General features: G+C 40.2%; 1 protein-coding gene across 1 annotated transcript in view; it reads right to left on the minus strand.

Moving 5' to 3' along the window:
• LOC110674011 (headcase protein-like) overlaps positions 1-13,934 on the minus strand; it is a 241,101-nt gene that overhangs the window by 16,234 nt on the left and 210,933 nt on the right. Inside the window, exon 2 of the mRNA XM_021855292.1 lies at positions 1,321-1,509. Within this exon, the coding sequence (XP_021710984.1) occupies positions 1,321-1,509 (189 nt within the window). The remainder of the gene's footprint in view (positions 1-1,320; positions 1,510-13,934) is intronic.

The raw sequence follows: 13,934 nt of genomic DNA on the forward strand, positions 1-13,934 counted from the left end.
ATGAACAAGTTTGCCGAAAACATCGGCCATCTAGCTATTCAACATCGTGAGACATGTGAGTTTGAAATATTTGTAGTTCACTAACGCCTCCTAGTTGTAGAATTTTGAACTAAGCAAACATGTAGTGCATAGTGTATGTAGTTTTTTCCGAAGATATCAATATTTAAAATCATTAAAATTTAGAAGAATCGTAAGATCTGGTTACAGAACGTCACTTAAGGAATCAGAAAACCATGTTTTTTTTTCAGCTAGCGCTATCATGCGGTTGAATTCCCAACTTACCAATGCATAATATAGTAGCCCTATTGCAAATCTTCACCGAAGAAAGTATATTTTTTTTTATAAAACTCCTTCAGAGATGTAAGCACCCTAAATTTAAAAAATTCGCTATTTTCAAACCTTTTTTCACAACAACCCCTCCCCCCAATGAACCATCCCCTTTTGATTTTTTTATATTTTAAATAATCAAACGAACTCGTCGATTTGCTTAAAAATATTGTAAACAAGCTACATGTAGTCAAAATCTAGTCTACCAAGTTATAACACCAACACATCTCTATTTTATGATTTTCCTCGAACCTGAGGGATGTACCAAATTTGGCAATTCCGTATTCAGGGCAATGTCAATTCCTTCGTAGTAACAATTTCGTTTTTAACTTGAGAGAGGTCGCGCTCTCAGCTGTGTACAACAAGCACAGACGCATAAGAGTAATTAACATAGAATACACTGTAGATGAAGCTGCACCGGGGACCTTCTTAATGGTAATCAGAAAAAAGAGATTTCTTCTACGACCAACATTTCGATGGCATTTTCAATCTTTTTCAAGGGTTACAGCGAAGTCGATTGTCTAAGAGAAAGACCAGGAAAGATCTGTTCTGCAGACTCGCTAATACAAAGGTTCCAAATTTTTCAACCTATATATCACCTGAAATCACGCCGACCGGTGTCAAACAAACATCACATTCATCCACTAGCCTCATACGGCTAAGAACTGTGAGGAAGCTTTCCGTAAAAAAAGAGAAACCCGCCATCAAAGCTCTTTTCCATTCGCGCTATTATCGTAACGACCGTGATGGGCCAGTTTGACGCGATGGTGGTGGTGGTGCTGTCGAACGCAATGAAAAATGGCAGGTTATTCTTCAACCTCATCATCATCATCTGCCATCACGCTGATCGGCGCCCATCATAGACAGACATCTATTAGGGCTGCAGCAGTGGTCTATGCAGACGGATCGGGAGGTCGGTCGTTAACCTTCCCCGCAGTGAAATACCGATAGATACAACAGGCAAGTGCAACGCAACCAATTTTCCCGACTTACCTCGATGCAGCCCTTGGCGTGCTGTTTCGGACTGAGGAAGAACGTCCCGTCGACGAGCGGATAGCGATCAAAGACTAGCATCGGTTCCTCGCACAGGACACACGCCACCCGGCTCTTGTGTTGGGCGGCCAGCGAAGACAGGATAAACAGACGGGTCTCGTCGTTTCCGTGGTTGCCTTCGTCCTCAATCTGTAGCGGGGGAGAGAGAGAGAAAAACGGAGAAAAATTGATTAGCAAAAGCTCGTATGGTTTCCGGTGGATGAAGGGAAAGGTGAGGGGTGGGGGGGGGGGGGTTTGTAATATTTTCATGGACACTCGCAATGACAGCGCGAAGGAAAAAATTCATTAATGTGGAATTATCCTTGTCGGACACCCTTTCGCACACAGCTGGTGATTCAATTACATATGACGGGATGGAACGGAATACCGTAAAACGAAATGTGTTTGATAATGCGTGACCTTTGATAGTATGAAAACTACAACTGAAATAACTTTTTTTTTGTAATTTAAAAAACGTTTTTCTGAATCGGAAAAAAAATTAATTCAAAAAGAATCGTTAGGCATTCTGTCAACTGCAATCGATAACACAGCGCAACAAAAATGACATTTTTGCGTGTCTCAAGAATCAAATTATGTGTCTCTAGTAGATTTGGGATTGCTGAATCTGATGCCGTTCTCAGAAATTTCCCATCACGTCACAATTTTTAGCTACAGGTCGCCAAAGTTGTATAAAACGTTGGTTTTATTGATGTTTACCTAATATTTGAAGTATATTTTATCAAACTTTTTTGTGATCTTATCCACCAAGCATGCAAAAGAGGACCTAAACTTTCGTTTTAGATATATTTTGGTTGAAATTTCATGATTAAATTTAGAATAAACCGATTTTTTCAACATGCTTGCAGCCTCCATACAAAATTCTTCGTTTTTCTTATATGGTAAATTACAATACTTTTCTAAACCATCAAAAAATAACTTTTCCGCATCAAAAGTATTATAAACTTTGATGATTAGTATTGTTATACACATAAAGTTTGAATTCTGTGGCAAATTAGGCAAATAAATTGCCTTACAAGCTGGCAAACTTGCATGCAAGTTGGCTGAAATAGTCAATTTTTGCATTTTCAACAATCAATATCTCAAAAACTAGACGTGCTATGATATTTCTGAAAACGGCAATGGATTCAGCTACCCTTGATTAAGTGAATAGAGGTATTTTGATGCTGGAGACAAAATCGTGTTCCGCAGTGTAACAGATACTATTGACCACAAAATCGCCTAAATTTATGCTTTGACTATACTCCATCGAGCACGTGGTAATGTCTGAAATAATTATAGTCTTATGTCGTTTTCGTTTTTAGGAACGGGGTCGGTGATCAACACATACACAAACCAATGTCAAATAAATTGTAGTTCGGTCGAACCTGATTCGGGTTGGGATTTTATCTATATGATAATCTTGAAGCCAGAATTCAAAAATAATTAGTTTTTCATCCACAAAAAACTATCAAAGTTACCCCATTTTACGGTACACACAATACAAAACGAAGCAACGATCTCTAAAGGGGTGTATCACGTCTTCTCAGGGAGAAATAGAAATGCAATCCGAAAAGGAGCTTTAATTTCGTGAGGTGCGCGCAAACGTATGAGCAAGGTGCGGCAGACTTTCCTGGGAAAATTGGATATTGAAAGAACGTGCGAATGGTCTCCGATAGTATCTGACTTTCTGCCGGTTGTGTACGGAATTGTGTTTATATTCCTGACGAAAATATTTCTCTATGGATATTAAAACCGACATTGGAAATGAGATGAAAATTTAATCATGCCGTTTCGGGTGCAAACGCACAACTGTGGGATGTATTCCACCAGGGAAGCGACCGCAGTGCCAAAGTCTGACTCTTCTTTGTGTTGTGATACATGTGATGACGGTTGATGTGGGTTCTGGCTGTCGGGGAATATGTGGTACTGTTCCGAATGGAAAATGAGGAAGTGTCTGTCTGGTTGCCTGAGGAGGTGTAGCTATTAGATATTCAAGAATCCGGATGCTTGACGAAATAGAAAGTTTGTTCTGTATAGCGGATGTTTCCCTCCTGAAGTATGACTCTTTTGCTGAAAAATGTATTCTAGATTCGAACGGAAACAAGAAGATTTCGAAAGTGTTAAACTTTACAGAGACACATTCACAGGAACACTGAGCTGAGAAGCTTACTGCCCTAGTTGGGGCGTAACGCCCGAGAAAAGAAGAATTATGCAAACATTCACAACAAATTAATGCTCAATAGAGTATACTAGCGAGTAGCTTCAGAACCAATCGAGTGTTTACTGGACAAGTTATCAGAAGTCCAGAAATCATCTTCTGATCAACTTTGCCGAGCACACCACTTTTCAATTTATTCTAAACATACATACAGACATTCATGGTAATGGATGCTTACTAGCGCCACCAAGAGCCACAAAAGCAACAGGGCATCTCTTGAACGTCTAATCAACTTTACTGAAAACAGCTTACTCGGAAACCACGTAGGGTAGGTGTACCAGTTATGGCCATAGTGGTTCCCTATTTCGCCATACGTGATAACTTGAATGTCTCCAGATTTTGAAAAGTTTTGTTTGTTTTAGCGGTAAGATATAGGATATATCTTGATGTTAAAACATTCAAAAAGATTAAAAATGCGAAAGTCATCGAAATTTCGTATATGGCCAAATAGGGAACCACTATGGCCATAACTGGTACACTTTCCCTATATATAATTCAGAGAAACGTTGACGTTGACGTTCATCAGAAGACTGTATTTTCAACTATTTTATATGCCATATAAAGATGTCTAGTCATTCTAGAGGAACAAGTCACGGCAGGGCTATCCTCTGAATTCGGCTTATGATCGGCATGCCTTAAGCGCATCCTAGAATCTAAGTGACAGTCGTAGATACTGCATTCCAGAAAATTGTATCTACATAAGGTAAAAAGGTTTAATACGCCCCCTTAAGGAAAAACTACTCTATCGCAGTAGCAAATGCATCACTTCTAAAGTTTTCTATGTCAATGTGTTGCTTACTTAGTTGGCCATGTTCTGCACGCAACTTTCTCTTTTCAGGTTGCTTCAAAACGTGTACACGATGTTTTTTGTTAACGGTCACAATGTTTACGTTTCAAAACAACCCGGACAATATGCCCCTCCCATAGAAAAAAGGTCCACAGCGTTGTAGAAATGTTTCCAAGGAGAATTCCACCACCTGCTTATCTTAAAAGAGTCCATCAGCAGTCGTTTTTCGGTAAAAGTTTTTGTATTAAGTACAATAGTAAAGAATGCGCTTGCTTATCAAAAACAAAATTTTAAACCAAAAACCTGATTTTCGATATTTTTAGAATTTCTATTGATTTTTTATACTTTTCAAAGAACATATATGCGCAACATCATTTTTTTGAGAATATTTAAGATATGTAATCATTTTTACGTGTGAAAGAACCCTCAATCCCGTGAAAATGAACAGGGTCGTATTGTCCACTTGGGGCGTATTACACCGAGTTACCCTACATCTTCTGAATTACACTGCCCGAAGGCGTGTCCTCCTTGCATGTAGTGAGCACAAGATCACTCTCGGGTATGGCGTGACCTGCTGTTTCATCCACATCAGTACATATCGGACACTCGGGAGACTCTGTTTGCCCTAACAGTAGAAACATTAGCCTAATGCAGCCCACAGACGCTCAGACCGTTTGACCAACATTGACTCCGCCACCAGGTTGATGCTCATGTTGGTGCTATAGTTTACCGAGTGTGATGCTGCTTGACGAACCAATTTGACAGTTCAAGACTAATAATTGAAAAAGCCTCATCTCCAAAAAGTAAACAATGAAAAATAACGCAATCTTGGTTTGTCAAACAATAAATCAAATTAATATTATAAATTTAAGCATTGTATGTGATTTTATCGTACAGAAAGTCGCTGAACAAATTGATTTATAGCAATGAATAATCATTACTATCATTTTAGCCAAAAATCCTACTAAAAACGAATTGAAAGTAATGAGACTTTTATTTTACCAAAAGCTATTGAGCCCTTTTGATTTGTGCCCATAGACGCCGGCCGACGCTGATGAGGCCTTTGTTTACTCTAACATGTGTTGAGGCCTTCTAGTTGTGGCTTATTTTTTCACCATCCTCAGATGTGGCCTTTTTTAAATCATTAAAAATTGATGGTAGAATAAGAAAATTGAAGTGTAGAATAGTGTTAAGTGATAAAACAAGGTACATGGGAATGTCTGCAGAGTAAAAGCATTAGCCGTAGAAGGCTAATGTCGCGACTGTTCGTGTGACCAACATCTAGTTTGCTACGCTCTGACAGCTTGAGTACCGGGTCTATAAGTGTCAAATCAAGTTTTTCGACCAAAATAAAACATTCTCTACAACATGGCACCAAACAAACAATCGAAAACCTCAACAGTAAGTAATAATAAAATAATTCTATTTTGTGATAACAGCGCCACTAGCGTTCTACTACTTATATTTCTATTGTCTGCAGCAAGAGAAGATTCATGCGGTGAATTAAATATGTGATTTATTCAATCATCGTCATCCACGAACGTAATGTATGTGCTAAGCGACTGTGTCGTCGAGAAATTGAATGGAAAAATTAGTTCAATTGAATTAATATTTCAATTGAACGTTATTTTTCATGCAATTATAACCCGTCAGGAACCTGACGGGAAATTTGATAATGTTCACCGTTGAGACAATCGCTGTATAAAATAATATGAAGAACGGAGCGGCTGTAGTATAACTTGCATCTGCCTAGTGAATTTGGAACGTTTTTCGTAATCAAAATTGCAATTTGGATGTTTGTTTGATATGCCTCAACTCGGTTTCAGTTGAATATAGATGTGAGGCCTTTTAGGAAAAGGCCGCATTTGCGATGAATATCCTAGTTAATGGGAAATGAGATGGGGCCTTTTAGAAAAATGTTATTTTTTCAACTTTCATGCATATTTTCGAATGACTAATGTATGTTTCAGTAAGAACAGAGTCTTTTACACTAAAATCAGCAGCAACCCGACTTGTTTGATGAAAATTAGAACTGACGTAACTTTTAGCTCGGAAGACTTGGGGTTTTTCAGTGAGGTGAATATCGTTATGATATGATGTCAAATTTGATACCTCTAGAATTCTTTTTGAATGGGTTACAATCATTATTAGGTGTATTTTTGGTGGAGCAATGAAAATTTTCAGAAATATTTGTTTTGCTCACGTTTTTTGCATGGTGTTCATTTTACCACCAACCGCTGTTCATTTTACCCACATAGTGCAGGTAAAATGAACATTTGCATCGCTTTTTGGTAGCGATGAAAATATGTGAAAATTTAGCTATTTTAGTCTGAATCCATGTAGCTACTATAAATTACATCCCTATTTATGATGTTGTGCGGTTGAACTATACAAATTCCTCGTTTTTCTATCAGAAACAAGATGATTTCCTTAAGGTGTTCATTTTACCACCCCTTCCCCTATGAATCGCTTCATGGGATATTTGAAATGCAACAGGGACATAATCGACATAATCAGAATCAAAATCAGCATAAGTAACCAGTTGGCTACAAAGGTGACTAGAGTCGGTTAAGGTCAAAGCAATTGTAGAAGGGTTTCTAGAAGAGGAAAAACAAGTATGGCTATCAGGGTATTGAATTGATAAATATCCTGAAGTGGCCTCAAATCAAATTCTGCAATAAGTTTGGTGCATTTATTCCTTACACAAGCTTCCTTCAAACATGGCGTCCATCTCTCACGTTCCGTTAGAAAACACTTTAAGTACACTTCCTCTGATGCTACAACAAAGTGTAACTCGACAATGGCGTTTTTCCTTATTTCTTTTAAACTTCGCCACTAACGACTGCCAGAATTACTTCCAGTCTACTGTGCACTGCACTGCCATTGCACATTGGTTGGCAGACAGCAGCAGCGTGGTTTTCAAATGAGAACGGGTCGCAAAGAAAGTAACTCCATCGCACCATCACCACAGACAAACGGACGTACCACTGGCAGAATTTCCATCGACCACGATTTAGAAGGACATTTCATACCTCACAACCAGAGTCGCCCACATCGTTTTTTTCGAGTTTGACGTTTCACACTAGCGCCTTCTGCAGGCAACTTTACCACCAGCTATTGATGGTTTGAAATGGGCGATGGATTTCAAAGACAATCATTCTAAGAGTTCTGTCTGTTTGTCCGTGCCATCACCATCTTCATCCGGTGGAAGTCGGATTTGGCACGTACGGCAAACACACAACTCAAGATGTTTCCTTTTTGCGTTATGGGCTGGCGCATCTTGAGGGCGAAGCTCGTCACTCTCGCAACATTGAATTGATTTTATTGAACAATTTTGCGGAGCCAAGAGGAAAATCTCCACGGTGCTGCAGCAGCTATGTGCAACTGGTTGAGGTTCGACGGTGGCTCGTAGGTTGATGGCTGTTATCTCCGATGATGGTGGTGGTAGCGAAAAATAGTTCAAACGTGATGCTGCCGGGACAAGTAGCGTAATCCTCGTTGTTCATGCTTGAAAAATCTTTAGGTGCTGCTGCTTAGCTGGAATAGACGAAACGTTCGAGCATCACTAGTCACCGTATGTTCGATGAAGTAGCTCCAACTTGTTCTCAACTATCACTCGCACTGTTATCGAGATGGTGATTTTTATAGCGAGTAACATATTCATTCTCCGTGCTTGCTCGGTTCAGCACAGCTGCAGCCTGCGGTCGTCGTCGCCGTCATCTTTAGATATACAGAACTGCGACACGCAACCATGCAGCGCTCGGGGATTGGATGTTTTCACTTTCAAATTACTGATGTAGTGTGCTGGCAGTAGGTGTCGACAGGATGAAGTAGTCATTTCAAGGAACATTGAATTTTTATTAGGACATTGGCTCAATGCTTCTTGGGAGAAGTAGAAGAAGCAGTACGTAAACGAAGTAGGTTGTTTGAGATCGAAGAGGTTTGAGAAGTGAGTGAAACTTTATGATTCATAGATCTGGAGACAGACTGTAGATTAGTCACTGTTAAAGTTGCATACATATAGTCAATTTATTCAAACAGCTTTAAATCAACCTTTCCGACCGTTCCTTGATCAGTCATACGCACCCGAACACTTCGCCGTCAGCCGGCGCCCTAAGGAAGGTCTGCTTCTTTGATGCTTCTGTGCTGTACCCTCATCAACTTCTTAACGATGTGTACCTATATACTTGAAGAAGGCACAAAAAAAGCTCCACCCCCGACATTGGGATTCAAACGGAGCAGTCTACCACTTCACATCCCATCGTGTCTCGACAACTGCATCGCTTTGTCGGTTTAAACTTTCACCTTTCGCTCCAGTAGCTCTGCCAGAACCAGCTGTCAGCGCCATCTAGTTTATTAAATTGCAACGCAAATCACCGCTCCCTTCCGTCGCCGATCATCCGACAGCGAACAAATTCCATGGTTCGGTCCGGAAAAGTTCTCCCTTGTTGTTTCGAGTGGGTGAATATCGAAAAAACGCACAAAGAGCGCAACTATTTCCCGGGAAATTGAAAATATCTCATTAATTTATGCTAGCGCCATCTTCCGGAATGTTTCCAGCCCGCTTCGGATCGACTGCGACGACAGTGCGCCCGGAGAACATCGATGATGATAAGTAGCTTTGACGAGTTTCAAACGAAAATGAGCTTGATTTTCATACTTTGATGATTGCCAGCTAGAAAAATGCCATTAATAATCAGAATAGAAGTTAGCCTCCTCCCAGCAGCTGATTGACTGTTTCGGCGGGAGCTAGACTTCTTTGTTCCGCACCCATCATCATCGTTCAAGAAGAGCCGAATTATATCAATAAAGCCATAAATGAGTATACACGCCAGGGGGTTCGTGTGAACTGGAAGCCAATGCCTTTTAAGCTGCGGCTGCTGGTTTGTCGCTGTCTGAGGTCAGGTTCGTTTGGTGCGACGCGACAGCTACTTAATGGCCATCGGGCAGTAAAATGTCATTTTAAACATAACTCGCGAGTCTGGGTTTTTTATTTTGACAAAGTATGTGAGCTTTCGTTTCTACTAAGAGGATTTAAAAGGATGTGGTCATTTGAAGGCGATGGTGTCGGTTGCTAGCCTACTTTCCAGAACTCGACGTTGTCGAGTGAAATGATTTTCTGACGTTCTGTGGTAGAGGTCAGTGAATCACCAATAAATCGTAAGTTTGTGTTGCTTGAGCTCAGCTTCGATGCCATCTTGTTTTTATCTGCCCAACGGCATCCTTGGCTGATTAATTTCTATCAACCCCTTAACCTGAACTGAAGTACACTTATCCTTCGATGCCTGAACTTTCACAGTTTGCACTCTCAGCGCCTTTCAGGTGTCCATCGAAGTGCTGCTTCTACCTTTCGATCAACTTACGTTCATCCGTTAAGGTGCTTCCATTCTTATCTCTGCATGGTTTAGCTCTAAGACTTCAAAACTTTATTAGTGGATTGAGCAATTCTCGCTGAAACCAGGCCGCCATCGGCACCCATCGTTAGAATTCCGATTTTATGTCACTGATCGCTAGTTTTCGATAAAACTTAAGGGTGGTCCTTTCGGTTTTCTCAAATTGGTGGACCCCTCGCATTTTGAATTTGGCCGCCATCTTGGATTGTTAGAAAAATCGTTTTTTAACCATTAGCGCACCGCTAGTTTTCAATTCTGAGATCACTATCAGAAAGCTGAGGAAAAATTGCGTAAGATAGGCTACAGAAACTAGGTGAGCAATGGTATTTACCCTATGAAATGAACGATTTTCTAAGTCATGTTCTACGATTTTAACGTATACGGCGAGTGCAATCAATGCAAACATCATTTTTTGTACAACAAAGAAACAATTTCTCAATCGTTGGTATTTTATTTGAGTCGCGAGAAGAATAAGAACATTATTTTGAGTGATAAAATCTGGCGGCCATCTTGGATTTTGGCACCATCTTGGTTTTAAGTAGTAGAATGAATTTTTCACCTTGATAGCACTCAGCATGTCGAATTTAGAGGCTACCAAGGTTACGTAATCTCTTCTTCTTATACTTCTTCTTATTATTCTTCATTTTCCTGTCGTTACGTTCCTACCGGAACCGAGCCTGATACTCAGCTCTGTTAGTTGTGCTATAAATACAGGTTATTGAATAGGTTTCAGCGAGAATTGCTCATTAAATCCATCGATTTCCCAGGATCGGCTGAGTGGTGTCAGCGCGTTCGTGGCATTTGAATTTTGATCATCCGACAAGAAGGCACCTTAGCTTGTGCAGATCTGATTAGAACCAATCCGCACAAATTCGTAGGTGCTACAGTCCTAGACCATTCGAGAGCTATTCTGGTCACGTCCTTGCGAATGCTAGGGAAAGAAAAGGATTGATTGATTGAGCGCCTACTAAGGAAAGAGGCAGAGAACTCTACGACCTCTCATGGATATTACGAGATATTGTGAAATGTTAATGGGAAGGGCCATATGATTCGTTCGGTAGACGTTCTGGCAAGCGTACGGATAATATTGGCTGAAGACCGGAACAAATTCACCGAATTCGGAATTCCTCTGCTATCCATCGTTCGTCTCTCACTGCAGCTGCACTCAATGCTTCTCAATCACTTTAGCACTTCTTCATGTAGCCAAGCAAACATAACGTGAAAAACGAAACACACGAATACCGACGACTCAAAATTTCTGCTATCTTCTAGCCATCATGGAGCACGGGCGATTTCACTATCTTTATTTTACCAGGCCACCGAAACTCGAATAACACGTGCAGTGCGCACCGATGACTCGGAAAATCCGCACTGCACAACGGAAGAAGTGAGAATTATTATTAAAAAATTAAAAAATATAAAAGCCCCTGACGATGACTACGTCATTCTTCTCTATACAGGAGTGAAATTGGAATTTCAAAACCAAGAGCGTTACGTTGGCATGAAATATTTTAAACGTTTTAAACTACTTGCTGGCTTAACAAAATTTCTTGATTCTCAATCGAAAGACAGGGCATCAATGGTTCATGTCGTTTATTTACTGAATCCCACATACCTGCCCAAATAGTTTGATAGGGCAAACGCTCCCTTAGTGGAGGTAGCTCCAATAGTGGAGGTAGTGTGTTTTGGCATGTTTCGCGCTAATAAATGATTATGTGATATTTTTGTATTATGTACGATGCGAAAATGATACAAGTAATCGAATAATATTCATGAAATTTAACCGTAAAACTATTTAAAACAATTATTTTGCTTAATTTTTTTGCTCCTTTGCACCTATAGTGGTGCATCAGTACCCATAGTGGAGGGTCCCATAAGAAATCAATGGTTTGCGCCACTAAAGGAACCATCCTTAAAATATACCTCCACTAAAGGAACAGTGTTCCTATTATTGGTGCAAGGCTTTTTGCAGGGAAATTTCAAATGAATAGTGATTTTTATACATTTGAATGATAGAAGTATTTGAGATCTATCGAATGATACGTTAAAATCATATATTTCATGATCTTAACACCGTGTTTTAGCAGTTTTCCCTTAGGTGCACCACTAATGGTACACTTGCCCTAACTGTTTTAAAAGAGAACGTTGATTTCAAGCAAATCTATAAATAAGGGTGCTAGAGAAAAGTTGACGTCATTTGCTTTTCACTCTCCGCTTGGATCGCATCTCAGCAGGCAACAGATCGGCTTACTCTGACTGGGCGTGCTTCTCAGGCACAGACATCGATCGCTCAAATCAAACTGACCGTCGACCGACCGAGAGAAGATGCCGTCCGAAACCAAAGCAGCACCGCTGACGCCGCCAATAATTAAATAGAGGGTTGAACAATCTACAATTCAAAGTGACCTCTTACTGTAACTAAGCTCCTAAAATAACCATTCAGAGCTTTCACTCCAAAGTAGTTTTCCAGGTGACAATCGAAACTTTTTCCATATAAAATTCCAAACTTCCAGCCAAAGACCCCCCAAAAAAGTCGCCTTTGATCCTCCTCCATCAGCAGCCCGGCAGCAATCGAAAGTTTTCCACTTGTGCACAAATTTCCGCAAATATTGTCCGTGATTTATTTCCTTAACGAGTTTCTTGACTTTCCCCGGCAAAGCTATACAGAACACCAACAGAAAAAAAGGTAGACTGTTTAAAAAGAAATTATTCTACTCTCGTTCCGCCGAATTCTCGTCGTTCCACTTTTCCAAGAGACTTTTTTTTCTTGGCTTTTCATTTCGTTTTCACTAATGGCTCTCGGTTTGCACACTTTGGAGTTTGCTCCCGACGAGCAGTAAAAGCACATTCCACTGCAGAAAAGGAAACAACCTCGACTGCTACGAAATAACACTGGCAAATGTCTCTGTTTTCTTCAAGTTTAGCACCACAGTACCCATGAGATTCTTATCGGAAACGACTGTCCCTTTTGCTTTCCTCATCTCCATCCTCAAAAAACCCAACCGAAACAGCTGCAATCTCGTTAAAAATGCATGGAACCAGTTTAAAATATTTAAAATAGCTGCTTTTAATATTTACACCTACACTTGGGTGCACTTTTCCTCCTTCTCGGCTAGTTTTCTCACACAGAACGAGATAACGAAGACACGGGAAATGAGCAACAAAGGGGATACGGACCACCTTCTTAAGTATTCGACTTGATTTTCCGCACCAACGAAAAAACGGGTATCGTCTCCGTCAGGTGCTTAATGCGCTCGACGAGAATTTAAAATAATATTTATCCTTTTTTATCCGCCTTCCTCTGCCTCCAGTCCCGTTCCCATCGTTACACACAGAAAGTCATTTCACTTTGGGTGTCTCATTTGAATGGCAGCCGAGGCGGCAGGGGGTTTTCCAGTCGTCCTGGCGAGAGATGAAGGTGTTTGCTCACTCGCTTGGAAGGTGCACGTAATCAGATTCCGAAATCGTTTAATTTTGCGCACCGCTTTCTTTGTCGAACAACAAGGAAATTAGCCCTGCTCTGGGAAACTATGGGTTTTCCCTCAAGAGACTCGGATTTACATACATGAAACTGTACATTGATTTTAGTTTCGTACGTGGGCCAGTGTGATTCCCTCGACAGGATGTGTGATAGTTGTTCGTTCAGCAAACATTCACATTCGAATTAAATTTCCCGTTCGTTACACTTGGCTATTATACTAAGATCCCGACGTGGTGGATGCAGCGAAGGTGGTACAACCCAACCGAGCTCATAAATACACAAAGACGCTAACTGCTGGTGTTGCATTTTCCTGTGCGAATTTGAGTGCATGCACGATAGGGTGCGGTTTATATTTCGAAAGATCGCAAAACCTAGAAAAATAGCGATTAGCTTCATTAAGAAACCTCAATTTTTGAATCAAAATTTAAATATTTAGCACCATTTTCTGCAAAATTGAATTTATAAAACGTATAATTCGACTTATACAACAACTAGCATAAGTTTGAAATAAGTAATATTTTTTCCTGGTTTCACGCATGAAATTGAACATTGTTTGACCATAACTTCATGCATACTCAATTGATTTCAAATCTTTCTACATCATTTTGATGATAACTGTTGTACTGCTCGGGATTAATTGTTTTCAAACAGTGTGAATAAATCATGTGGTTAAAAGATCATTATGATGTAGTTATT

Source organism: Aedes aegypti, chromosome 1 (assembly GCF_002204515.2).
Source record: "Aedes aegypti strain LVP_AGWG chromosome 1, AaegL5.0 Primary Assembly, whole genome shotgun sequence".
Classification (NCBI taxonomy): domain Eukaryota; kingdom Metazoa; phylum Arthropoda; class Insecta; order Diptera; family Culicidae; genus Aedes; species Aedes aegypti.